General features: G+C 40.5%; 4 protein-coding genes and 1 long non-coding RNA gene across 9 annotated transcripts in view; 2 read left to right on the forward strand and 3 right to left on the reverse strand.

Moving 5' to 3' along the window:
* The window catches only part of LOC125785589 (integrin alpha-X-like), a 29,900-nt gene extending 24,517 nt beyond the window's left edge, over window positions 1-5,383 (forward strand). Inside the window, exons 24-31 of the mRNA XM_049469452.1 lie at window positions 810-888; window positions 1,171-1,272; window positions 1,366-1,407; window positions 1,645-1,770; window positions 2,445-2,546; window positions 2,623-2,652; window positions 2,762-2,872; window positions 4,738-5,383. Of these exons, the coding sequence (XP_049325409.1) occupies window positions 810-888; window positions 1,171-1,272; window positions 1,366-1,407; window positions 1,645-1,770; window positions 2,445-2,546; window positions 2,623-2,652; window positions 2,762-2,872; window positions 4,738-4,902 (757 nt within the window). The 3' untranslated portion in view covers window positions 4,903-5,383. The remainder of the gene's footprint in view (window positions 1-809; window positions 889-1,170; window positions 1,273-1,365; window positions 1,408-1,644; window positions 1,771-2,444; window positions 2,547-2,622; window positions 2,653-2,761; window positions 2,873-4,737) is intronic.
* The window catches only part of LOC125785591 (tyrosine-protein kinase-like otk), a 44,921-nt gene extending 35,722 nt beyond the window's left edge, over window positions 1-9,199 (reverse strand). The window contains exons 1-5 of one of the 5 annotated variants that reach the window (XM_049469458.1): window positions 9,175-9,199; window positions 8,919-9,014; window positions 8,150-8,425; window positions 7,036-7,365; window positions 6,520-6,768 (exon numbers count right to left, since the gene is read on the reverse strand). In XM_049469458.1, coding sequence (XP_049325415.1) covers window positions 6,520-6,768; window positions 7,036-7,365; window positions 8,150-8,425; window positions 8,919-8,991 — 928 coding nt within the window. In that variant the 5' untranslated portion in view covers window positions 8,992-9,014; window positions 9,175-9,199. Of the gene's footprint in view, window positions 1-5,816; window positions 6,116-6,519; window positions 6,769-7,035; window positions 7,366-8,149; window positions 8,426-8,918; window positions 9,087-9,174 lie in introns of those variants that run through there. The other 4 variants (XM_049469457.1, XM_049469455.1, XM_049469459.1 and 1 more) reach the window with 4 other exon arrangements.
* LOC125785590 (integrin alpha-X-like) overlaps window positions 1-21,290 on the forward strand; it is an 87,025-nt gene extending 65,735 nt beyond the window's left edge. Inside the window, exon 28 of the mRNA XM_049469454.1 lies at window positions 21,120-21,290. Coding sequence (XP_049325411.1) covers window positions 21,120-21,275 — 156 coding nt within the window. The 3' untranslated portion in view covers window positions 21,276-21,290. The remainder of the gene's footprint in view (window positions 1-21,119) is intronic.
* On the reverse strand, window positions 11,084-17,428 carry LOC125785592 (uncharacterized). Its single transcript, XR_007427941.1, has 2 exons — window positions 16,806-17,428; window positions 11,084-11,388 (listed from the first exon to the last, which is right to left on the reverse strand). It is a non-coding gene; the product is annotated as an uncharacterized LOC125785592 (long non-coding RNA).
* A 1,243-nt stretch (window positions 21,291-22,533) lies between the features above and the next one.
* sp6 (Sp6 transcription factor) overlaps window positions 22,534-26,709 on the reverse strand; it is an 18,005-nt gene continuing 13,829 nt past the window's right edge. The window contains exon 2 of the mRNA XM_049470130.1: window positions 22,534-26,159. Within this exon, the coding sequence (XP_049326087.1) occupies window positions 25,137-26,042 (906 nt within the window). The 5' untranslated portion in view covers window positions 26,043-26,159 and the 3' untranslated portion in view covers window positions 22,534-25,136. The remainder of the gene's footprint in view (window positions 26,160-26,709) is intronic.

Genomic DNA, 26,709 nt, shown 5'->3' on the forward strand with positions numbered 1-26,709 from the left:
CACAACATTCCTCAAAGTTTATCTGAGTATCTATTTTTTTCAGAAAAGCTTTAAACCGAACCACTGAGGGAGGAAGTGGACTGTCAGAAGTTAAGCCCTGGTTCCTTTAGTCAGACTCTCACTTCCCTCCCGAGTGTCACAATCCTGTGATGCAACAGGAACTGGGTCTACCATTACAGCCTCATGAAAAACAATCTATCCATCTAAAGATTTAATTCGTTTTCAGCTTTTATTAAGTGAAAACTGGCACTGTCCTAAACGTAGTGATCTCTATGTTAAATCAGACGAGGAGAGGTACTAGCATACCTAATAAAGTGGCTGGTAAGTGAATATATGCACTGTTTTAGCTCAGCTGGGCTGCAGAGACATAAAACATGAGGGGTAGGATGGAAACGGGAAGTGCTAAGCTAAGAGTAGGAATTAGCATGTTAGGCATGATGACTGCTGGAATGTGCCTGTTGTTTTTGAGTTTGTCTATCTTGGGCTTCATGTTGAGCACTGGATGGTCTCAGGTAGGTTTGGACAGTGGTTCCTACTATAATAGTCCCTTCAGAAAATGAGAGACACCTTGCTCCATGGATCTCCTCTACTTTATCCTTTTTGTCAGCTATTGATCATAACTATTGATTGAAGAAGCCAATGAGCCTCTAGCTTCTATTTTCCTTGGTTTTAGCATCACTGTAGTTGGTGCTCAGGAAACCCTAAAAGCTGGAGGTTCTTATACACGACTCGTAACTCTACAGTCACCTGAGTACTGGAGAAATGCAGGTTTAATATTTTAATATCTCCCTCTCTTTCCTCTCGATCAGCGTTCCTGAGTCTTCTGTAACCTATCTGAACTTCTCTCTGGAAGACAAAGGTCCAAAAAAAGTTATTCTGACCTACAAGGTAAGTGTCTCCATACCTTCACCCCACTACACATCCTCCCAGATCCTCCACCCAAAAACTCCATCCCTGAACTACAGATCCCCTCAGATCCTCCACCCAAAAACTCCATCCCTGAACTACAGATCCCCTCAGATCCTCCACCCAAAAGAGATCCCACTAAAACTCCATCCCTGAACTACAGATCCTCCACCCACCTTCACTACATGTCCCTCTAGATTTACTCCATCACCTGAGCTTCTGAGAGATAGGACTGTTGTGTTTTTCTGCTCTGTTGTTGAACAGGTGAGTAATCTGGGGCTGAAGGGTCTACCTGTATCTGTGAACTTCATGATGCCGTCTCAGATCAGCCAGAACTTCAGTCTAAAGGAGCACAAAGTGTTACAGGTATTCCTTCATTCCTTGGTATATTTACCTTCCTCTGATTGGCTGATTGATGGATTTATAAATGGTTTTCATGCTGAATAACTTTCCCAACAGAACAATACAAAATGTGAGATCAAACAGGAGAAGAACTTGGACGTAAGTTATGTTTTATATTGATCATATCATAGTTTTTTTATGTGTATTTTATATAACACTGTATTTCCTTCAGTAACGATTCCACATATCTGATCAATAGAGAGGAAATCTGTAGAAAGACTGGAATTTAACAGAACTTGAAAAACGTAGAATCAGGTGCAGACCAGTGAAACAGCACCAGTAGTTATTTTCTTCGCTGATTGTTTGTTTGTTTGTTTGTTTGTTTGTTTACTCCAGTCGTGTCCAGGGCAGATGAGCTGTGTAAGGGTGGACTGTCATTCCTTTGATCTGGATGCAGGTTCTTCTGTTGAGTTTGAGCTGGAAGCTCAGCTGACCTTCCTGAACCCTCAGCTCTACACAGGGGTAAGATCAGAACTCCACAGTCCTGGGCAGTGGTGGGTCATCCATAACAGGGTTGTGGATTCAATACTCATGTCTACCAAGCTACCACTGACCAGGTCTTCAACCTCCCCCGTTCATCCCTGCACTCTGAGTCTGGCTCTCAGTGGTGGCTCAGCTGTTAGAGCTCCTGCTTATATAGATTAGGGTTGTGGATTCTGAAGCTTCAGGAAGATACCCCTGAGCAGGCCCTGTTCCAGGGGTTCTGTAGATTCACCAAGCTGCTACTGTTGGGCTCCAAAGCCAAAGTCTTGAACTCCTACTGCTCTAAAGGTATCACAGCTACGGCCCACCACTCTTACTGGTTAAAATCAGCTTGTCTGTTAGTCAGACTGGTAGCACTGGTGGAGAATTCAGGTACAAAAACTAAAAAGATCTACCAGAACATTGAACAGGTTACTTTCCAAAGCCTTCTGTTCTCTGGTTCTGGGGTTAACTGAATGCAGCCCTGGGGAAATCCTGAAGGGGCACTGGATAGATTGAATTGATGGATGGATGGATGGATGGATGAATTGAGTTGGTCGATGTAATTTGGTGAAATTAATTCAGTCAATCAGATGTTCTTCATCTCAATCATGTTCTTTCTTCTTCTTCTTCTTCTTCTTCTTCTTCTTCTTCTTCCTCTTCTTCTTCTACAGAGATGGTCTTTCCATGAGTTTGGTTTGGAGGAGAAGTTCTCCAGCTCTGCTCAGCTGATCTTTAACAGAAGCAGATATAATCAGATATCCAGCGGTCCAGAGGTGAGCGCTGAGATCATAGAGCAAGAGTTCAACTTCCTGTTACGCTTTTCTTAACTTCCTCCTCTTCTGTTTACAGGATGATGGTTCCAGATTCCACAGGGTAAAGGTAAAAACTCTAATATTGTTATATCTGTGATTTTAGAGGAGCAGTGGAGGATCAGGAGTCCTTGTTTTTATATTAAAATGTTCTTTATTAATGGTTGTACTGATCTCAGGTCAGTGTTAAGGCAGAGCTGGTCATTCCTCCGGACATGTATTTGATCGTGAGCTCCGGGGGGTTCGCCGGGCTCCTCCTCCTCATCTTATTCATCCTGCTTCTGTGGAAGGTAAGAGCCAATCAGATCACACGACACTTCTGATGTCACTTTACATCACAATACATTTGGCATATGCTTTTTAGTGATGTACTGAGTAATAGAAGCTTAAAGGTCACCTTCCGTCGTTTTTTCTTTCATTTTAAAATGTCTAGTTGTGGTCTCTAGTATGAATGAATGACATGTGAGCCGTTTTTGTAAAAAAAAAGTGCTCAGGTGTCTCTGTATAGCTCTTTTTTAATGGACTGTTTTAGGGGTGTGTCCAAAATGACCGGATTCCAGCTTTGCTCATGAATATTCATACATGCAAACAGCATGCAAATATTTCTCCTCTGATTGGCTAGGAGCACTGCGACGCCCCTCCACCGCTCTGCCGCTCACTGCCTGATGAGCGGTGATGTTGCGTCGCTTCAGCTCCGCCTCTGGGAGTTTCTCGAGCCAAGGTGGGCTGGTCTGTGAGTTTCTGCCTACGTAGGCAGAAAGATCATTCAAAATTCACCCGTTTTTCGGAGGGGGGGGAGGGGGGATTTCTTTGCTTAGCTCCTGCAGACAATGGGGGCTGCAAAACAGTTTAAAGTGCAGGTGTACACATTCAACTCGGAGAGACCTACTGTATTCCACAAAAAACAAGAAAAATCGGATTTTCGCGGAAGGTGACCTTTAAGATAAAAAACATCTAAGACCAAACCTAAAGGAGGCTAAAGGGAAATAGTGTGATAGAGGAACGGAGGGGAAGAAGGAAATGAGGTTAGAAGTAGTTAGTGTGTTAGAGGTGTTAGGAGAGTAAGTGCTCTTTGAAGAGCTCTGTCTTCAGGAGTTTATTAAAGATAGTGAGAGATTCTCCTGATCTGGTAGTAGAAGGTAGTTAGTTAGAGGTGTTAGGAGAGTAAGAGCTCTTTGAAGAGCTCTGTCTTCAGGAGTTTATTAAAGATAGTGAGAGATTCTCCTGATCTGGTAGTAGAAGGTAAACTTTAGTTTCTTAAAGCTCTCTTTTGTTCAGTATGGGATAGAATCGCCTTCCTTTACAGTCAGATCCACCAATCAGAGTGTAGTGTGTAGAGGAGCTAGTTTACATCCAGCCAATCAGGACAAAGTTCTGGGTGGATTTGCCACATTGTTTCAGGATATGCTGCACGAACACTAAGTGAACATCAGGGGGAAGCATGGTACCGAAAAACAGATTAACAAGTATCTCTCTCTCTCTGATCTCTCTCTCTCTCCCTCTGATCTCTCTCTCTGATCTCTCTCTCTCTCTCCATCTGATCTCTCTCTCTGATCTCTCTCTCCCTCTGATCTCTCTCTCTGATCTCTCTCTCTCTCTGATCTCTCCCTCTGATCTCTCTCTCTCTGATCTCTCTGATCTCTCTCTCTGATCTCTCCCTCTGATCTCTCTCTCTCCCTCTGATCTCTCTCTCTCTCTGATCTCTCTCTCTGATATCTCCCTCTGATCTCTCTCTCTCTCTCCATCTGATCTCTCTCTCTGATCTCTCTCTCTCTCCATCTGATCTCTCTCTCTCTCTCCCTCTGATCTCTTTCTCTCTCTCTGATCTCTCTCTCTGATCTCTCCATCTGATCTCTCTCTCTCTCTCTCCATCTGATCTCTCTCTCTCTCTCCCTCTGATCTCTTTCTCTCTCTCTGATTTTTCTCTCTCTCTCTCCCTCTGATCACTCTCTCTCTCTCTCTGATCTCTCTCTCTCTCTCCCTCTCTATCTCTCTCTCTCTCTGATCTCTCTCTCTCTCTCCCTCTCTATCTCTCTCTCTCTGATCTCTCTCTCTCTCTCCCTCTGATCCCTCTCTCCCTCTGATCTCTCTGATCTCTCTCTCTCTCTCCCTCTCGTCTCTCTCTCTCTCTCTCTCTCTCTCTCTCTCTCTGCAGTGTGGGTTCTTTAAGAGGAAGCGTCCGGATGATCAGGGTGAGAAGAATGGAGATCTGGAAACAAGTGAAAAAGCAGAACTTCAGCCGAAAGATCAGGAGGAGGACAAGAAGTCTGAGATTCAGCCCCTCACTGAAACCCAGAATCAGAAACCCCAGAAACAGTAAGAGGAACCAGGAACCACCTTCACCAGAGCTTCACCCTCCATCAGCACCTTCTTCACCCCTCACCGACATCATATACATATGCACAGAAATTTACATATAGAAATAAACCATATACAGATATATATATAGTGGAGCAGGTGCTGATGGAGGGTTAAGACTTTATGAAATTTATGTTTTTAATATTTTTTTTGTATTTAATTTACTTTATTTCTTAGAATTTATATTGCTATAAGTCTCATCTCTTCTGTTACCATGATTTTCATCATTATTCTGTATTCTGTATTATATATGGTATATATATATATATATATATACACTCACTGAGCAGTTCATTAGAAACACTGGGAAACACCTCCACCAGCTGGTGCACAAAAATGTTCCTAATAAACTGCTCAGTACGTCTGTTTATTTTTAATGTATTTTTCTTTGTATGTTTTGTGAACTTATTAATTTGAGAAAAGAATAAAGTGAAATAAACATGTTACAGTATTTACTGTTATTATTATTATTATTATTATTATTATTATTATTATTATTATTATTATTATTATTATTATTATTGTAAATTAAATAAATATGATTTTACTTTGGGTAAAAATATATTTATAATTTATGAATATCTTAAATTTCTAATCCATCTATAATCTTTTGTGTTCTGGCGCCACCCTGTGGACACTGTCCAACACAACCACGTGGTGATACTGGTCCACCAGTATAAACAGCTCGGTCAGATTGGTCTGTGTGGGATGATCTGATTTATATATTATATATATTTTACATTATTCTGCTCTAAACTGTCCGATTCTGTTCCTGTGATTAAATTACACTTTACTTGATTTATATCTATTGATCAATTTCCCACGTTAACGTACACTCACACATTTACACCACAAATAATAACACACTGTTAGATATGCATTCACTTTTATTTATTTATTTATTTTATTGTTACATTAATCAGTAAATTAGTTATATTGAACACATAATGCTTTTATTAAAATATTAGTTTACTGTAAATAAACATATCTGATATATTTTCACTATATTTGAAGCACAGAATCAGAAACAGCAATCGAAGGGTTAAAATCTGATCCTGATGTTCAGACGGGACCTCCACGTCTTTGGAAAGGCTTGAAGTAAACGAACAGTCCAGCTATCAGCAGCAACACCACGGCAACCACAACACAAACGATGATGATCCACGAGGAGCTGTCTGATAAGAGAAAGAACATCAGGAGATCAGATCAGAAGTTCAGGAGTCTTTTTTGTGCAGATTATTCCAGAAAACATTACCGATTATAAGCATCTCATTATCTCCAGAAATATAATCTGTATTCACATGAAATTTGGCTGAAATAAATAAAGCTATAGTGGGATTGAGACTGATAGCTCAGAAGGTTCCTGCAGGATCTTGGACATGGTTAATTGGTTAATTGGTTAATAAGGGCAAAGTGTTATTAGTTGCTAATGGGATTAATGTTTTCAGGAGAGTGAAAAAACGTGATAATGGTAGGATTCACTTTGATTTTGGGGGAGCAAAATCTGAAACATGCAGCATCAGCCCTGCAGTAACTACACCTGTACATGTGATGGACGTTTACCCTGAATTTCACTCACCTGAAACGGTAACCGTCACCGTCACGGAGGCGGAGCCTTTGCTGTTGGAGGCGATACAGGTGTAATTTCCCTGATGTTCTGACTGGACGTTGCTGATGTTGAGGAGGGGGGAGTGCGTGATGTTTGAGTTACCTGTGGTCCAGGTAAACTGAGGCTTCGGTTTTCCTCGTGCCGAACAGTAAAACGTCAGCGCGTCGCCCGCAGTTTTGGATACAGTGGCAGCAGACGGCCCTGTTATGATGGGTTTATCTGATGGGAAAAGAATAAAGAAAGAACCAATTCATCCTTCTCTGAGACATACCATTAGAGTTAAACTGCACAACAATGACAACACAACTCTGTGTTCTGATTTAATGTTGTACGCGAAGAATTAAAACCCTAAAGAATTCCATGCTAGTTGACGTTAGCTGACTCGCTAAATTCCCCAAATGTTTCCAGCAGAGACAGAATGAAGTAAGTTGAAGGAACAGATCTGGACTACAGTCAAAATTCAGATTGGTTTACAGGTGAACTCACAGAGTACGGTTATGTTGAAGGGTTGGGATTCGTCCACTTGTTGTTGTTTGAACTGGATCAGGTCCAGTAGAGCCGAACACTGATACTGCACTCCATCTTCTTCTGGACTGGTCCAAACCTCCAGAGTGTCCGTCACATCCCCCATTCTACTAGAAATGGTGAAATTCCTGGACTCCCTGATGGTTCTGGTTTGGTTTTGGTCCAGTCTGGTCCACTGCACTGTAAGATTACTGACTGGACCCACATTCTTAATCTCACACTTCAGCTTCCTCTGCTCACCTTCTGACCAATCACCATTATCACGAACTATCACCACACTGTCCGCACGCTCTGCAGAGAAACCACAACCAAAACATCACAATGACCATTATAGAGCATTATAGAGCGCCCCCTACACTTCCTGTAGTGTATTACAGTCTGTCAGCATGAGCATGTGGATCATATAAACATTATAGAGCATTATAGAGCGCCCCCTGCGCTTCGTGTATTGTATTACACTCTGTCAGAATGAGTGTGTGGATCATATGACCATTATAGAGTATTATAGAGCTCCCCCTACACTTCCTGTAGTGTATTACACTCTGTCAGAATGAGCGTGTGGATCATACAAACATTATAGAGCATTATAGAGCGTCCCCTACACTTCCTGTAGTGTATTACAGTCTTTCAGAATGAGCGTGTGGATCATACAAACATTATAGAGCATTATAGAGCGCCCCCTACGCTTCCTGTAGTGTATAACAGTCTGTCAGAATGAGCGTGTGGATCATATGACCATTATAGAGTATTATAGAGCGCCCCCTACGCTTCCTGTAGTGTATTACACTCTGTCAGAATGAGTGTGTGAATTATATGACCATTATAGAGTATTATAGAGCGCCCCCTACACTTCCTGTAGTGTATTACAGTCTGTCAGAATGAGTGTGTGGATCATATAAACATTATAGAGCATTATAGAGCGCCCCCTACACTACCTGTAGTGTATTACAGTCTGTCAGAATGAGCGGGTGGGTCATATGAACATTATAGAGCATTATAGCATGCCCCCTACACTTCCTGTAGTATATTACAGTCTGTAATGAGTGTGTAGATTAGGTGGGATTACTGTACTCACTGTAGAGGTTGAGTTTTAAGGGCTTCTCGCACTGTGTTCCACCGATAACAGTCAGAAAACAGAATATATCTTTTGTGTTAATCTCCCAATCCGTCAGACTGGAAACACTCCACACTGTACTGGTGGTGTCTTGTACTGGTTCTACTGGATTAATCACAGCCTCCCAGCCCAGCATGTAGGGTTCATTAAGTGTGGTCGTTAGGGAGCAGTTGACTTTAACAGCATTACCATATTCCACCAGCAGGGAATCATGGGAAAGCTGGATTGGGCAGTTATCTGTAGAACACAGAAGAAACAAAACCAACACCGTAAACTTTGCCCTGGATTGTGGTTTAAACACAGTTAAAACATCTATCTATCTATCTATCTATCTATCTATCTATCTATCTATCTATCTATCTATCTATCTATCTATCTATCTATCTATCTATCTATCTATCTATCTCAGTCTGTGCTCAGATTACCTAAATATTATTATTTTCAATATGTAAAAATGTAAATATATAAATGTTCTGGTGCCACAAACTGGAATATGATTCAGGATCATAATTTAAATCGTATTGGTCAAATTCTGAATCAGATTCAGAGTCATTTAGTTAAAGTGAATTAAGGGTCCAGCTAATGGGTTCAACACCACAGTACTGAATCATTTAGATATGAATCATTTCTGAATCTGAATCTGAGTCACAGAGCAGGAAACAGAACTCAGCAGGACCCGCCCCCTCTGATCAGTGATTAATTATAGATTATTGATAACCCCAGTACTCACCTGCAAGTGTGTATCCCCGATACACTCCCAGCTTCAGCCCGACCACCAACACACAGAAAACACACACCCTCATCCTGACCCAAATACACCACCAACCTACAGCACCCAGCTCCACCACTCAGATACACCACCCAACTACACAACCCACCACCCAGCTACACCACCAGCTACACCACCCACCTACACCACCAGCTCCACCACCCAGATACACTACCCAAATACACCACCCAGCTACACCACCAGCTACACCACCCACCTCCACAATTAAATACACCACCCAATTACACCACCCAACTACACAACCCACCACCCAGATACACTACCCAAATACACCACCCAGCTACACTACTCAGCTACACTACTCAGCAACACTACTCAGCTACACTACGGAAGAGTGAAAATAAGTTCAGAAAAAGCTCTAAACACACCCCCCCACACACACACACACACACACACACACACACACACACACACACACACAGATACACACACACACAGATACACACACACACAGATACACACACACACACACACACACAGATACAGTGGGAGGAAATGGGTGTGTGTGTTTGTTTCCGTTACTCTGCTTTCGCTTCACTTCACTTCACTTAAACTCCGGCTGTTGTTTTCTTAGAGTTCTGAAGTATAAAAATACTTTAAATCTGCTGCTGGAGTAAAATCTCTTATTATTATCAAATATCATATCAAATATCATATAAATACCATATAAATTCCATATCAAATATCATATAAATACCATATCAAATACCATATAAATACCATATAAATACCATATCAAATATCATATAAATTCCATATCAAATACCATATAAATACCATATAAATACCATATAAATACCATATCAAATATCATATAAATACCATATAAATACCATATCAAATATCATATAAACACCATATCAAATATCATATAAACACCATATCAAATATCATATAAATTCCATATCAAATATCATATAAATTCCATATCAAATATCATATAAATACCATATCAAATACCATATAAATACCATATCAAATACCATATAAATACCATATAAATACCATATCAAATACCATATAAATACCATATCAAATACCATATAAATACCATATAAATACCATATCAAATATCATATAAATTCCATATCAAATACCATATAAATACCATATAAATACCATATAAATACCATATCAAATATCATATAAATACCATATAAATACCATATCAAATATCATATAAACACCATATAAATACCATATCAAATATCATATAAATACCATATCAAATACCATATAAATACCATATAAATACCATATCAAATATCATATAAATTCCATATCAAATACCATATAAATACCATATAAATACCATATCAAATATCATATAAATTCCATATCAAATATCGGTAACACTTTATTTTAAGGAACACAAATTAGGCACTTATTAATGTCTTATTATTTGCTTAATAAAGCCTTAATTAGACATTTGTAAATGATTTATTCACCACTTATTAGTCTTTATTCTGTGTAAGGGTTATTGGTGCTTAATTAGTGGCCTGTTATGTGGAAATGATTAATAATGGCTGTATTAGTTCTTATAGTGCACTATAAACAGTTATGTTAGCACCCAGTTAAGCAGGTTATTAAGCATTAACTATTCAAATCATACACGTTATTAGTGTATAATTGGTCGCAATCTGATCTATGTGAGTTTGGTATGGTTATAGCTGTGCTGGAGTTTAATGAGTTAATCAGGGTTTAATAAGTCACTTATACACCCAGAAGTGCACCATATTCTAAAGTGAGGTTCTGTTCATCACTAATTACACCCTAAAAAGAACTGTGTTTGACTTTCCATTTACATAAGTTGAATGTCAAAAATGCAGTTGTCCTAATGAAACAACAGAAAACACATTTTAGCACATTTATTCTCTTTTGAATTCAAGCAGTTTTATTTTCTATTGGTTTAAGACTCTCAACTGTTAAATTTAAAATGTAGATTGACTGACTGACAGGTCGAATGTGCAGATACCAATATAGCTAAAATGGTAACAGCAATGGCAACATATGAACATGAATTATTATGTACCATTTATTACCACATATTTTGCAGTGTACTATATATTGTACTTTATATTTTGAACAATACACTTCACTATGTATTCAAGAATATATTTTAATATATTACTATCAATAATACACATACCATCTATTACCACACATCACAATTTATTTTATTATATATTTAACAATACACTTCACTATAAATTCAAGAATATATACTACCATATACTACTATATGTATAATACAAAAACAGATAAAGGTATGCTTAAAGTTCAGAAAAACATCAACATTAAAAAGTTCCATCAGTAGCACTCGTGCCGTCCCACTGGCTGTAGCTTGTGCTTTTGCAGTCTTCCAACAATGGGCTGAGACAGTGATGGTGCCTTCCTTCCCCAGTTTCACCTTATAACAAAGGAAGAAAATGAGAAATAAACAAACAATGACCACCAGCAACACAATACTTAGTTACAAGTGGGTCCGAATACTCTTAGATTAAAAACAAGTTTCAGTATTTGGAACCCACCGCTAACAAGCCTAATTTAAAGGTAAACTGTGATAGTTTAATAATGTACAGCTAAATCCTTAATACAAAATAAATTAGCATAGCTATTTCATGGGATAAAGTGAGATAGCTAGATTAGCTAATTAAAACATATCTCAAAGCTAATTTACCTAGCTAACTAGTTAACTTAAAGCTAAGTTAGATAGTAATAAATCCAAAATTAAAGATAGGTTAACTAGTTATAACATAAATTAAAGATAGGTTAGCTAATTATAACTTAAAAATGAATGCTAGGTTAGCTAGCTATAAATTATAACTTAAAGCTAGGTTATCTAGTTCAATTAAAGCAAAGGTAGCTAGTTCAATTAAAGTTAGGCTGGTTAGTTAAAATAAAGCTAAGCTAGCTAGTTAAGTTAAAGCTAGGCTGGCTAGTTAAAATAAAGCCAAGCTAGCTAGTTAAGTTAAAGTTAGGTTAGCTAGTTAAAATAAAGCCAAGCTAGCTAGTTAAGTTAAAGTTAGGTTAGCTAGTTAAAATAAAGCTAAGCTAGCTAGTTACATTAAAGCTAGGCTGGTTAGTTAAAATAAGCTAAGCTAGCTAGTTAAATTAAAGCTAGGCTGGTTAGTTAAAATAAAGCTAAGCTAGCTAGTTAAATTAAAGCTAGGCTGGCTAGTTAAAATAAAGCTAAGCTAGCTAGCATACATTACTTCCGGCGCCGCTCGAGTGGCAGCCAGTTACAGCAGCTCCTGCTCTTCGTGAGCTTTTTTTCTCTTGTTTTTCTCTCTTTTTATAGAACTCTTTAAGTTTAAGTACTTTTAAACTGTCCGCACACCATGGACATTAAGCTGGTCAAGCTTGCGCTTTTCTTTGTTTTGTTTTTCTGGCACATTACACACGCGACCGCGGATCCAGCAGACGGTCTCTTTGTTTATAGCCGGGATCAGCTGTTAGCCTTTAGCATAACAAGGCTACCTCCAGCGGAGCAGCCCGAGATCCCCTGCGAGCTGAAGAGGAGGCGGCGGGGGTGTCGTGCGGGTGTTGAGCGCCGAGCGAGAAGGAGACGCTACAAACCCGATCTTCCTTCTGTCATCATGGGGAATGTGAGATCTCTCTCCAATAAGATGGATGAGTTGGCGGCGCTGACCCGACACCAGAGGGAATTCCGTGAGTGTAGCGTTATGCTGTTTACAGAGACGTGGCTAACAGCGCTAGCTCCGGACACGCTCGTTTCTCTGGACGGATTTCACCTCATACGGGCGGACAGGACAGCGGAGAGCGGTAAGAGGAAAGGAGGGGGACTGGCAGTGTTTGTGAATGATAGATGGTGTAATCCTGGGCACATCACTATTAAAGAGCAAAGCTGCTGCAAGGATATCGAACTGTTAGCCGTTAGCATGAGACCTTACTATCTCCCACGGGAATTCACGCACGCTATCGCGATAACTGTGTACGTGCCCCCGTCTGCTAACGCTGATGCTGCCTGTGACGTCCTGCACTCAGCTGTGAGCAGGATTCAGACCCAACACCCACAGGCCCTCCTTGTGATCTCAGGAGATTTCAACCACTGCTCTCCATCCTCAACCCTGTCTACCTTCACCCAATATGTTACCTGCCACACCAGAGACAATAAAACACTGGACCTGTTCTATGCCAATTCAGAGGCATATTACTCTTCCCACCTCTAGGAAGATCAGACCACAACCTGGTTCATCTCCTGCCTGTGTACAAACCACTTGTACACAGAGAACCAGCCATCACTCGCACTGTGAAGCAATGGACTGCAGAGACTGAGGAGGCTCTGAAGGACTGTTTCAGCACGACACTGTGGGAGTAATTGTGTGATCCTCATGGGGATGATATTGAGGGCCTTACACACTGCATCACGGACTATGTAAACTTCTGTGTGGAGAACACTGTGCCCACCAAAACTGTGCGGTGTTTCTCAAACAACAAACCATGGATCAACCCTGATATTAAGGCCCTCCTGAAGGAGAAAAAGAGGGCTTTTAAATCAGGTGACAAGGACAGAATGAAATCTGCACAGAGGGAGCTGAGAAGAAAGATCCGGGATTGTAAAGCCAGCTACAGGAGGAAGATGGAGGACCAACTGCTGCAGAATAATGTCAGCGGAGTCTGGAATAGCCTCAAAACTATTTCAGGCCACAAGAAACCTGACTCTCAGGTAGTGGGGGATCAAAAATGGGTAAACGAACTCAATCTGTTCTTCAACAGGTTTGATCACTCACCCACTGCACAAACATCACTGCAGAAATCTCCCCGTCTGGCACTACCAGCATGCTGCTCTACACCCACCACTCCTTCTGCTGACATACGCTACAGCACTCAGCCCCCCCACTCCAGTCTTACACTCACAACATCCCAGGTGAGATGTGCACTAAAGAAGATCAAGGTCAGAAAGGCTGCGGGTCCGGATGGCATCAGCTCAAGAGTTCTGAAGACCTGTGCCAAAGAGTTGTGCTCTGTGACCCAGTACCTTTTTAACCTTAGCTTGAGGCTAGGGAGGGTTCCACAGCTGTGGAAAACATCCTGTGTGGTACCCATTCCGAAGACCCCACACCCCAAAGACCTCAACAGCTACAGGCCGGTGGCACTCACATCTCACCTGATGAAGACCCTGGAGAGACTGCTCCTCATCCACATTCGCCCCCTGGTGAGTTCATCAATGGACCCACTTCAGTTTGCCTATCAACCTGGCATTGGAGTGGAGGATGCCATCATCCATCTGGTACACAGATCTCTGTCCCACCTGGAGAATGCTGGGAGTACTGTGAGAATCATGTTCTTTGATTTCTCCAGTGCTTTCAATACCATCCAACCCATGCTCCTGAAGGACAAGCTGGAGGTCACAGGATTGGACCATCACCTCACTACCTGGATTCTGGACTACCTTACACACAGACCGCAGTATGTGAGGACGCAGGGCTGTCAGTCTGACGTGGTCATCTGCAGCACGGGGGCTCCACAGGGAACAGTTCTTGCTCCTTTCTTGTTCACCCTCTACACTGCGGACTTCAAGTACAGCTCTGCCAGCTGCCACCTGCAAAAGTTCTCAGACGACTCTGCTATCGTTGGACTCATCAGTGATGGAGATGACCAGGAGTACAGAGAACTAACGCAGCACTTTGTGAAATGGTGCCAGAGGAACTGCCTGCAGATCAACGCAGGAAAAACCAAAGAGCTGGTGGTGGACTTCCACAGGACCAAACACTCTCCTCCGGTGCCTTTGAACATCCAGGGTACGGATATTGAGATAGTGAGGTCCTACAAGTACCTGGGTGTCCACCTCAACAACAAGCTGGACTGGACCGACAACACGGCTGCTCTCTACAGGAAAGGTCAGAGCAGACTGCATCTCCTGAGGAGACTCCGGTCCTTTGGCGTGCAGGGGAAACTCCTGATGACCTTCTTTGATGCTGTGGTGGCATCAGCCATCTTTTATGGAGTGGTCTGCTGGGGCAGCAGCATCTCCACCACCGACAGGAAGAGACTGAACAGAATCATCAGGAAGTCCAGCTCTGTCCTGGGGTGTCCTCTGGACCCAGTGGAGGTGGTGGGAGACAGGAGAATGAGGACTAAGCTTAAGAACATGCTGAAGAACCTGTCTCACCCCATGCACCACTCTCTGACAGCACTGAACAGCTCCTTCAGTGTCCGGCTGCTGCACCCGCGCTGTGTGAAGGAGAGATACCGCAGGTCCTTCCTTCCACACGCCATCAGACTTTACAACACACCACACTCAAACTAAACACTAGTTTATTATCTCAGTACTTCATACAAACTTACATACTACTCAGTATAGCTGTAATGCTTACCGTGTGCAATATCTACCTCACTACATGTCACCTTATCTACCTTCACCATCTGTGCAATATGTTTAACGTGCAATATTTCTCTCACCTTTTTATCTACTATTTATTTGATATTTATTTACTGCTACTCTTTGTGCAATAATACTGGTCACACCCTACCATAATTATATCTCTATGCACTAGATGTATATATATATATATATATATATATATTTCCTTTACTATATATAATTTTTTTAAAGTAGCTTTTATATATTTCCTGTAATTGTTTTTGTATATATAGATTTATCATTATTTGTTTTTATATATCTTTTTTTCCTGGCCTGTTTCTCTGTCCTTTCCTCTGTACTGCTGTAACATTGTAAATTTCCCCATTGCGGGATTAATAAAGGATTATCTTATCTTATCTTATCTTATCTTATCTTAGTTACATTAAAGCTAGGCTGGCTAGTTAAATTAAAGCAAAGGTAGCTAGTTAACTTAAAGCTAGGTTAGCTGGTAGCTAGGTTGGCTAGTTAAACTAAAGATAAAGTAGCTAGTTAAATTAAAGCTAGGTTAGCTAGTTAAATTAAAGTTAGTTTAGCCAGTTAAAATAAAGCTAAGTTAGCTAGTTATAACTTATAAATTAAAGCTAGGTTAGCTAGTAATAAATCCAAAATTAAAGATAGGTTAACTAGTTATAACATAAATTAAAGATATGTGAGCTAATTATAACTTATAAATGAATGCTAGGTTAGCTAGCTATAAATTATAACTTAAAGCTAGGTTAGCTAGTTCAATTAAAGATTGGTTAGCTAGTTTAATTAAAGCTTGCTTAGCTAGTTAAATTAAAGCTAGGTTAGCTAGTTAAGTTAAAGTTAGTTTAGCTAGTTAAAATAAAGCTAAGCTGTTCAATTAAAGTTAGGCTGGTTATTTAAAATAAAGCTAAGCTAGCTAGTTAAATTAAAGCTAGGTTGATTAGTTCAAATAAAGCTAAGCTAGCTAGTTACATTAAAGCTAGGCTGGCTAGTTAAAATAAAGTTAAGCTAGCTAGTTAAATTAAAGCTAGGCTGGTTAGTTAAAATAAAGCTAAGCTAGCTAGTTACATTAAAGCTAGGCTGGCTAGTTAAAATAAAGCTAAGCTAGCTAGTTACATTAAAGCTAGGCTGGCTAGTTAAAATAAAGCTAAGCTAGCTAGTTACATTAAAGCTAGGCTGGCTAGTTAAATTAAAGCAAAGGTAGCTAGTTAACTTAAAGCTAGGTTAGCTAGTAGCTAGGTTGGCTAGTTAAACTAAAGATAAAGTAGCTAGTTAACTTAAAGCTAGGTTAGCTAGTTAAACTATAGCTAAGGTAGCTAGTTAAAACTCATAATTTAAATTGTGTTGAGTAAGCAGTTTAGCAAGAATGTACACCTCACTATAATTTTTAAACTGCTTAAAAAACCTTATTATCAGCATGTGGATTCTTTAAACTGTGTTATGATGAGCTACTGTTTAAATTAAGGACTCACCTTGCCTGATAACTTTAGAAGGACTGCGGGGAGGTTTCTGTTGGGTCAGAGTCAGGTATCCAGCTGGTTGACACAGTGCTCACTGCATTGGTCCCCCCGTCCAAGAAACGAGGGCAAACCATAACCTGTATATTCATTCAGTTCATTCAAACTGAGAGACAATTTTAGCGTCTTTTCTTCGAACATCATCCAAAGCATAGTCCCGCCCTATCGCGCTGTAACTGCTGATACTTGTTTGTCTAAATCTTCTGCTCTTGCAGTCCAATCACAGAACGCTTTTCCCCAGAGTTGCCAGGTTCGCGGTTATCCTGCCACATTTGGCTTGTCTGAAAACCACGGGTACATTTTTGCTCAATCTTCAAACTGAAAATGTAAAAATTATGATTTAAGGAGAGGGAGGGTATTTTCAGCAGGTTACAACTGAGACACAGCACATTTACAGGAACTGTTGTATGTGGTGATTCACTCACACTGACCATAGCTAATGCTTTTTTTTCTTGCAATTATTTAAAATGATTTTAAAAATGTAATACATTATTAACAATATAATAAAAATCAAAAGTGTAATACACCTAAATATAAGATTTTGGGCTAGGTCTGTGTAACGTATGTAGCATTTGGGCAAAAAAAAATGTAATAACTTGTCAATCTTTGTTACATTAAAATTTTTAATATGCAAACATGAATATGACTGCTTTATTTAAGTAATTGTAGATGATGTAAATGTAAATGTATTTTGTTTATTGGGTTTGTAACTGTGGACCTTTATTGGCACATTCAGGATGTATTTTAAACCATGGTACGCTTTTGTCTCTTTTGTGAAATGCTTAACTAAGAAAGACACTAATAAATACAAAAAAGGCATTTGGTCTAAAAAAAATATTGCAGTTTAGCAGTTTAGAGATTGTGTCTTTATTGTGGTATGTTTTTATATTTACATATTTATAGACATAAATGGTCCATGCATAAATTGTCATATATTAAACAATAGATGTCCTTTTTTCCATATATGAAAACTTATTATTTAATATATTGCACTATATTTTCCAATATATTGCCATTTATTATGTTTCATAAGGGACATTAGTTACATAGCACCAGAAAGTAAACAAATATACCAAATAATTCCTAAATATATAGAATTATTAAGATATATCAAATTATTCCCAAGAGTACAAGCCGTTTATTCTGAACTAATTAAGAACTAATACAGCCATTATTATCATTTCTACATAACAGACCACTAATTAAGCACCAATAACCCTTACACAGAATGGAGCCAAATAAGTAGTGAATAAATCATTTATAAATGTCTAATTTTGGCTTTGTTAAGCAAATAATAAGACATTAATAAGTGCCTAATTTGTGTTCCTTAAAATAAAGTGTTACCCAAATATCATATAAATTCCATATCAAATATCATATAAATACCATATAAATACCATATCAAATATCATATAAATACCATATAAATACCATATAAATACCATATCAAATATCATATAAATTCCATATTCACTCCCTCCTGACTCTCAACCCTCTGTCCAGCCTGCACTGAATCTTCAAACAATAAAGAGGTTGGAAGAAACCAGGCCCAGACGGAGTGTCCCCCTCCTGCCTGAGAACCTGCACAGATCAACTCGCTCCTGTCTTCACCAAGATCTTCAACAAATCACTGGAGCTGTGTTTCGTACCGTCGTACTTCAAACGCTCCACAATAATACCCGTCCCCAAAAAGCCGTCATCACGGGACTAAACGACTACAGACCCGTCGCCTTGACCTCTGTGCTCATGAAATCCTTCCAGAGGCTGGTTCTGACCCACTTGAAGGAGATCACTAACCCCCAGCCGGACCCCCTGCAGAACGGGCCAACAGGTCGGTGGATGATGCAGTGGACATGGGACTTCACCACATCCTTCAGCATCTCGACTGTCCAAGTACATATGCTAGAGTCCTGTTCCTGGACTTTAGCTCCGCCTTCAACACAATCATCCCCAGACGTCTACACACCAAACTGACCCAAATCAGTGTGCCAGTGTTAGTGGTTGTGGTTCCTGAGGTGATCTTTCCCAGACTCCACGTGCCAGCGGATCTCACACTTTCTCATCCATCCTCAATTCTACCCTTAATCCCATCCTCAATTCTACCCTTAATCCCATCCTCAATTCTACCCTTAATCCCATCCTCAATCCCACCCTTAATCCCACCCCCAACCCCACCCCCAACCTCACCCCCAACCCCACCCCCAACCTCACCCCCAACCTTCCCCTCTACATGTCCCTCTAAAGTTATCCTTCCCCTCTACATTTCCCTCTAAAGTTATCCCTACCCCTCTACACTTCCCTCTAAAGTTATCCTTCCCCTCTACATTTCCCTCTAAAGTTATCCTTACCCCTCTACACTTCCCTCTAAAGTTATCCTTACCCCTCTACACTTCCCTCTAAAGTAATCCCTACCCCTCTACACTTCCCTCTAAAGTTATCCCTACCCCTCTACACTTCCCTCTAAAGTTATCCTTACCCCTCTACATTTCCCTCTAAAGTTATCCTTACCCCTCTACACTTCCCTCTAAAGTTATTCCTACCCCTCTACACTTCCCTCTAAAGTAATCCCTACCCCTCTACACTTCCCTCTAAAGTAATCCCTACCCCTCTACACTTCCCTCTAAAGTTATCCCTACCCTCTACACTTCCCTCTAAAGTTATCCCTACCCCTCTACACTTCCCTCTAAAGTTATCCCTACCCCTCTACACTTCCCTCTAAAGTTATCCCTACCCCTCTACATTTCCCTCTAAAGTTATCCCTACCCCTCTACATTTCCCTCTAAAGTTATCCCTACCCCTCTACACTTCCCTCTAAAGTTATCCCTACCCCTCTACACTTCCCTCTAAAGTTATCCCTACCCCTCTACATTTCCCTCTAAAGTTATCCCTACCCCTCTACATTTCCCTCTAAAGTTATCCCTACCCCTCTACACTTCCCTCTAAAGTTATCCCTACCCCTCTACACTTCCCTCTAAAGTTATCCCTACCCCTCTACACTTCCCTCTAAAGTTATCCCTACCCCTCTACATTTCCCTCTAAAGTTATCCCTACCCCTCTACATTTCCCTCTAAAGTTATCCCTACCCCTCTACACTTCCCTCTAAAGTTATCCCTACCCCTCTACACTTCCCTCTAAAGTTATCCCTACCCCTCTACACTTTCCTCTAAAGTTATCCCTACCCCTCTACACTTCCCTCTAAAGTTATCCCTACCCCTCTACACTTCCCTCTAAAGTTATCCCTACCCCTCTACACTTCCCTCTAAAGTTATCCCTACCCCTCTACACTTCCCTCTAAAGTAATCCCTACCCTTCTACACTTCCCTCTAAAGTAATCCCTACCCCTCTACACTTCCCTCTAAAGTTATCCCTATCCCTCTACATTTCCCTCTAAAGTTATCCTTACCCTCTACACTTCCCTCTAAAGTTATCCCTACCCCTCTACACTTCCCTCTAAAGTTATCCCTACCCCTCTACACTTCCCTCTAAAGTTATCCCTACCCCTCTACATTTCCCTCTAAAGTAATCCCTACCCCTCTACACTTCCCTCTAAAGTAATCCCTACCCCTCTACACTTCCCTCTAAAGTTATCCCTACCCCTCTACACTTCCCTCTAAAGTTATCCCTACCCCTCTACACTTCCCTCTAAAGTTATCCCTACCCCTCTACACTTCCCTCTAAAGTTATCCCTACCCCTCTACACTTCCCTCTAAAGTTATCCCTACCCCTCCTTCATCTTTTTATAAATCTCTTTCTGAACAGAATAGGACAGACTGTCACATCAAACAGGAGACAAACGCTGCTGTAAGTCTTTCACCCACCATTTATACCTTTTTTTTGTTATACCGTGAAGTCATTTTACCTCACTGTCCTTATGAGGTCTGCTTGTTTGTTTGATTGATTTAATGTTTGTTTGTTTGTTTACCTCAGTCGTGTCCAGGTCAGATGAGCTGCGTAAGGGTGGACTGTAATTCCTTTGATCTGGATGCAGCTTTTTCTGTTCAGTTTGAGCTAAAATCTCAGCTGACCTTCCTGAACCCTCAGCTCTACACAGGGGTAAAACAGAACTCAAATCTAAAACCTAAAAAAAATCAGTTAGAACTGAAAATATCTAGAAATGATTTCAAGTCACTAGATTCTTAACATTTTAAAGTAACACCCACAGAACTCTAGTGAAATAGAATTGTTTTCTCTATAAATCTTTACTGGACTTTTATTTTGGAAAGCATAACTGCTGTACATCTGGAGTCAGAATTTCTTCTTCTGCTACAGAGATGGTCTTTCCATGAGTTTGGTTTGGAGGAGAAGTTCTCCAGCTCTGCTCAGCTGATCTTTAACAGAAGCAGATATAATCAGATATCCAGCGGTCCAGAGGTGAGCGCTGAGATCATAGAGCAAGAGTTCAACTTCCTGTTACTCTTTTCTTAACTTCCTCCTCTTCTAGGTTGATGTCTGTAGTTAGAGATACTGGTCTGTAGTTTAGAGATACTGGTCTGTAGTTCAGGGTGATGTTTGTAGTTAGAGATACTGGTCTGTAGTTCAGGGTGATGTTTGTAGTTAGAGATACTGGTCTGTAGTTCAGAGACACTGGTCTGTAGTTTTGAAATACTGGTCTGTATAGAGATAATGGTCTGTAGTTTTGAAATACTGGTCTGTAGGCAAGAGATACTGGTGTGTAGTTTAAAGATACTGGTCTGTAGTTTAGAGATACTGTAGTTCAGGGTGATGTTTGTAGTTTAGAGATACTGGTCTATAGTTTAGAGATAATGGTCTGTAGTTAGAGATACTGGTGTGTAGTTTAAAGATAATGGTCTTTAGTTTAGAGATACTGTAGTTCAGGGTGATGGTCAGTAACTGTGCTGTGAGTGACGGTTGGTCTGATTTCAGGTCTGTGTTGGAGTTGAGCTGGTGATTCCTCCTGATCAGAAGTTCCTGGTGGGCTCGGGGGCAGTGGGTGGTCTTCTCCTCCTCACCATTATCACCATTCTGCTGGTTAAGGTAAGAGCCAATCAGAGAGCACCATTGTGGTGTCATAATGTAGGGATAATAACGTGAGATAGCGCCCTCTGCAGTTTGTGTTGTATTCTATTATCAGACTGAATGTGGGCTAATTTATGCAGATTTATATATATATAGATACTGGTCATGTGACCATATATGTTACTCTGTAGTTGTATAATAATTACAGCGCCTCTCTCTCTCTCTCTCTCTCTCTCTCGCTCTCTCTCTCTCTCTCTCTCTCTCTCTCTTTCTCTCTCTCTCTCTCTCTCTCTCTCTCTCTCCAGTCTGGGTTTTTTCACAGTAAGAAGATCTAGAACACAAGTGAGGCTCACAAATATGACTGAAATCAATTATTAATATGAAACATTAATATTTAAATTCAGTGTTTAATGTGAAATATATCGTATAACTATATTTAGTAAACCTGTGTGATTATTTTCTTTATGTAAATGATTCTTTACATTTGATTTATATCTTTTTATATCATAATCAGGTATTACAAATTATAACTGGTTTATTATTATTACTATTCATGTTTGGGAATTTACACAATAAACTCTGATAATGGTCTGTGATGATAAAAAAAATCCAACTGTGTAATTAATTTTTATATATAAATAAATAAATAAAAAAAACAATTTCTGAGAAAATGTTTTTATTAAACGTTTTTCATTTTTAATCGGAAGATAATTTTTAAACACTACCTGCTAACCCACCTGTAACACCTTACACTTAGATTTCTTACAATATTACCATAACTTCATAAAAACTGTTCATAAACGACAGAACAGAAATATTACTCTATATTTATTCTACATTTCATCCACAGAGTGAAAAATATCAGAAACACTATTTTATTAAAATATTAAAATAAAATCAGCTACAGATTTTAAAATCTACTAAACTTCTGTCAACAACCTGCAGAAACACTTCCTGAACTGGAACAGGTGATATTGCCCCCTGTGGTTGGAGTGTGGCAGTGCAGGTGGACCTCTGTTATTATTAATACAAAACTACTGACTAATAAATTAGAAATGAGTAAAAACCCCGAGTGGAACGCAGTGGCTGATGAAAGTTCCCGGGTGAATAGTGTATATATTATATATTATACTATATATGAGTTATTATATATTAATATACTTATGAACTGATGCAGTGAATTGTGTAACAGTTTATAAAGTTCTTAATAAATTATTTATATAAAAAAAGAATAGATCAGCTGATGTTTATTTCTGAGTGTGATTCTGTCCGTGTTTTTAAAGCAGCACTAATGTAAACAGCATTCAGTCTCATTCACTAATCACTACATTACAGGTCACAAGTTTTAGGACACGCCTGCTTTCCAGTTTGTAAACAGTTCAGTTTAATCCAGTTTAACCCCAAGCTTCTGCTCGATACTACCGAGCACTAATACTACGGAATACTAACACTACCGAGTATTTATACTCCAGAGCACTAATACTACTGAATACTAACACTACCGAGTATTTATACTCCAGAGCACTAATACTACTGAATACTAACACTACCACAAATACCCTTATCACCAAGCATTAATACTACCGAGCACAAATACTACTGAGCACTTACACTACAGAGTATTAATACTACTGAGCACTAACACTACTGAGCACTAATACTACTGAGCACTAACACTACAGAGTATTCTAATACTACTGAGCACTAACACTACAGAGTATTCTAATACTACTGAGCACTAACACTACAGAGTATTAATACTACTGAGCACTAATACTACTGAGCACTAACACTACAGAGTATTAATACTACTGAGCACTAATACTACTGAGCACTAACACTACAGAGTATTAATACTACTGAGCACTAATACTACTGAGCACTAACACTACAGAGTATTAATACTACTGAGCACTAACACTACAGAGTATTCTAATACTACTGAGCACTAACACTACAGAGTATTAATACTACTGAGCACTAATACTACTGAGCACTAACACTACAGAGTATTCTAATACTACTGAGCACTAACACTACAGAGTATTAATACTACTGAGCACTAACACTACAGAGTATTAATACTACTGAGCACTAATACTACTGAGCACTAACACTACAGAGTATTAATACTACTGAGCACTAATACTACTGAGCACTAACACTACAGAGTATTAATACTACTGAGCACTAATGCTAGCTGACTGGCTAACAGCTAATTAGAGCACACTGGCTAGATCAGATTTACTGAAATAAAGTAAAATAAAAAACTTTGTACAAAGTGAAAAAACTGATGATGCACCAACAGCACTATATCACCCAAAGACAAACAACAATAAATAATTAATTAGTTAACAGCTACACAACAGCTCTGCCTAAAAATCACTTCATTCCTAAGTATAGCTCCGCCTCCTTCTTATGATATAGCTGAATAGGATCATTAACTGATTTTGGGGGAAATAAAAATGTGGTAATATTAGCCCAGGGCTAAAGCTAACTACTGTGATTAAACAGTGGAGATGGAGAGACAGTTTATAGACTCACTTCTGTCCCCAGTTCAATGTTTGTCCTAAAACCTTTGCCCAGTAGTGTAGAATCAGTGATAACCGTGCTAACAAAACCTTTTCACTTTCAGAGTTTAACCAGGTGATGCTAGTAGTGCTAACCACTGCCTCATCCATCAACTGTGCTAACAGCAGTAGTAGTAATACCCAGTGCTAACTAATGACAGTGCTAGCATTTACATTAGTCAGTGACATCCACTCTTAAAGTAATGCTAACAGTGCTAATGGTAGCAGTGCTCTGAAACATCAGGTGATGCTACTAATGCAAACAGTAACATTAACATGTAAAAACTAGAGTTGCCAAAATGATGCTTACAGTACTAGTACTGACCACAGTCAGAGATATCTGCGGCTAAACAAGTGAAGCTAATGATGCTAACAATTAAATAAGCTATATCTATTATAACAAAGTTATGCTAATAGTGATAGTAGTAGTTGGTGATGTCTAGTCTTTACATGTGATGCAAGCAGTGTTCACAACATTATCCACAAAAAATGTCTGGTGTTAATGAGCTAAAATCTCTATTTCCCCAGTGATTTTCTATGTTCCTAACCAGGTGATGCTAACAATGCCAACAGTCAGTACTATATGTAGTCTTAACCTTGTGATGCTAGCAGTGCTAACACCTCTGTGATGCTTGTTGTTAACCGTCTGCAATAATCAGTGTTAGCAACTTCATGTTCTTACAGATCAACAGTGTTAACAGTAGCGTAATGTTCAGTGTTAGCATTAGCAGAATTGCAGTTAACTGCTGTGTGCCACAGTCTCATCTCCACCCGTCTCAGCCTCGCTCTTCAGACGCAGGACAGGGGTTCCTCCTGCAGAGGGCGCTGCTGTGTCACCAGATGGAGCCGACTCATTGTCCCCGCCCCCCTGCTCATCGGACTGTTGGCATGGTGACTCATGCACTCGCATGTGTTTGGCCAGGTGGTCAGAACGCATGAAGACGCGCGGGCACACGCTGCAGCCGAAGCGCTTGGCGCCCGTATGCGTCTGCAGGTGGCGCTGCAGCTCATCGGATCGTGTGAAGCGCTTCCCGCAGAACAGCCAGTTACAGACGAAGGGCCGGTCGCCGCTGTGCCAGCGCAGGTGAGCCTTCAGGTGGGACGTCTTCACGTAGGCCTTTCCGCAGCCCGGAATGTGGCAGTTATGAAGGTGTTTGCGCTTGTCGTCATCACTGCCGGTAGCTGCTGTTCCGAGTGACTCTGCGCTGAGGCAGTTTGGGCAGCGGCAGGCGGTCTGACCCGGAGCTCTGCTTCCGGAGCGTCGGGTGGGTTTGGGTCTACCGGAACCCGAGCCGCTGGCGCCCTCTTGTGGCTCCTCCAGGGAAAACGACGCTGAGACGCCAGTTGGGTGCAGCATATCCGGTGCTAGCGGCTCCATCTTGAAGCCGTCAGGCGGGTACAGTGGGGACGGGTGGGGGGACGGCGGCAGGCAGCACATCTGGGCCTCGGGATTGTAAGAGCTTACAGGTGGCTGCAGGCCCATCGAACCACTTTGACCCATCCCCCCACCTCCCAGACCTGGTGCCCCCTGCAGGTCCATCCATCCACCAGCGCCACCGTGCAGATCCCACCAGCCAGACATTCCCACTTCCTCTGGGCCTCCGGGGGGCGCCGCACGCAACCACGGCTCATAGGGGTGCGCCATGCGGGCAATGCGAAAACTTCCGGTGGTGTGAGAATGAGTGTGTTCGGTAAGTTTATTTATGATCAAGCAGAGTATTTCAGCACATGTCTGGAAGTCCGACAGCTTGAGAAGAAGAATCTGTGGAGAAATAAAGAGACGAAGTGTTTAGGAAACAGATTATTAAAACTACGGCAACTAATCAACACCATCGATAAAAAGAGACTTCAGGCTGCTGAATCTTATATGTAAAGGACTGAGCTTCAACCTAAGTTAGAAAAACTCTAGGCAGCTGGAACAAAGTCCTGGGGTGAATTCTTACTTTCTGGACCAGAATTTGCCAACTTTAGCTTCAAGTTAAATCTACTGAATCTCAGAACAGTAACAGGCTGCCTCTGAGGTTCCTCAGTTGAGTTCTTTTCTGGGATTTTTAAACCTAAGCTTGTTCCCTTCAGTTGAAATGTAACTTCACTCCCCTGCTGGAGATTACCCAACATTCAAGACAATTCAGCAACTAACCCCCATTACGACTGCAGCACCGAGTCTGATCTTCAAGGTATTTCTACTCTGACTCGTCTTGCTCTCTGACTTGTCTTTGTCTCTGACTCGTGTTGTCTCTGACTTGTCTTTGTCTCTGACTCGTTTTGACCAGTCAAAACGTTGACTTGACTTGACTCGACTCGTATTGTTG

Source organism: Astyanax mexicanus, chromosome 21 (assembly GCF_023375975.1).
Source record: "Astyanax mexicanus isolate ESR-SI-001 chromosome 21, AstMex3_surface, whole genome shotgun sequence".
Classification (NCBI taxonomy): domain Eukaryota; kingdom Metazoa; phylum Chordata; class Actinopteri; order Characiformes; family Acestrorhamphidae; genus Astyanax; species Astyanax mexicanus.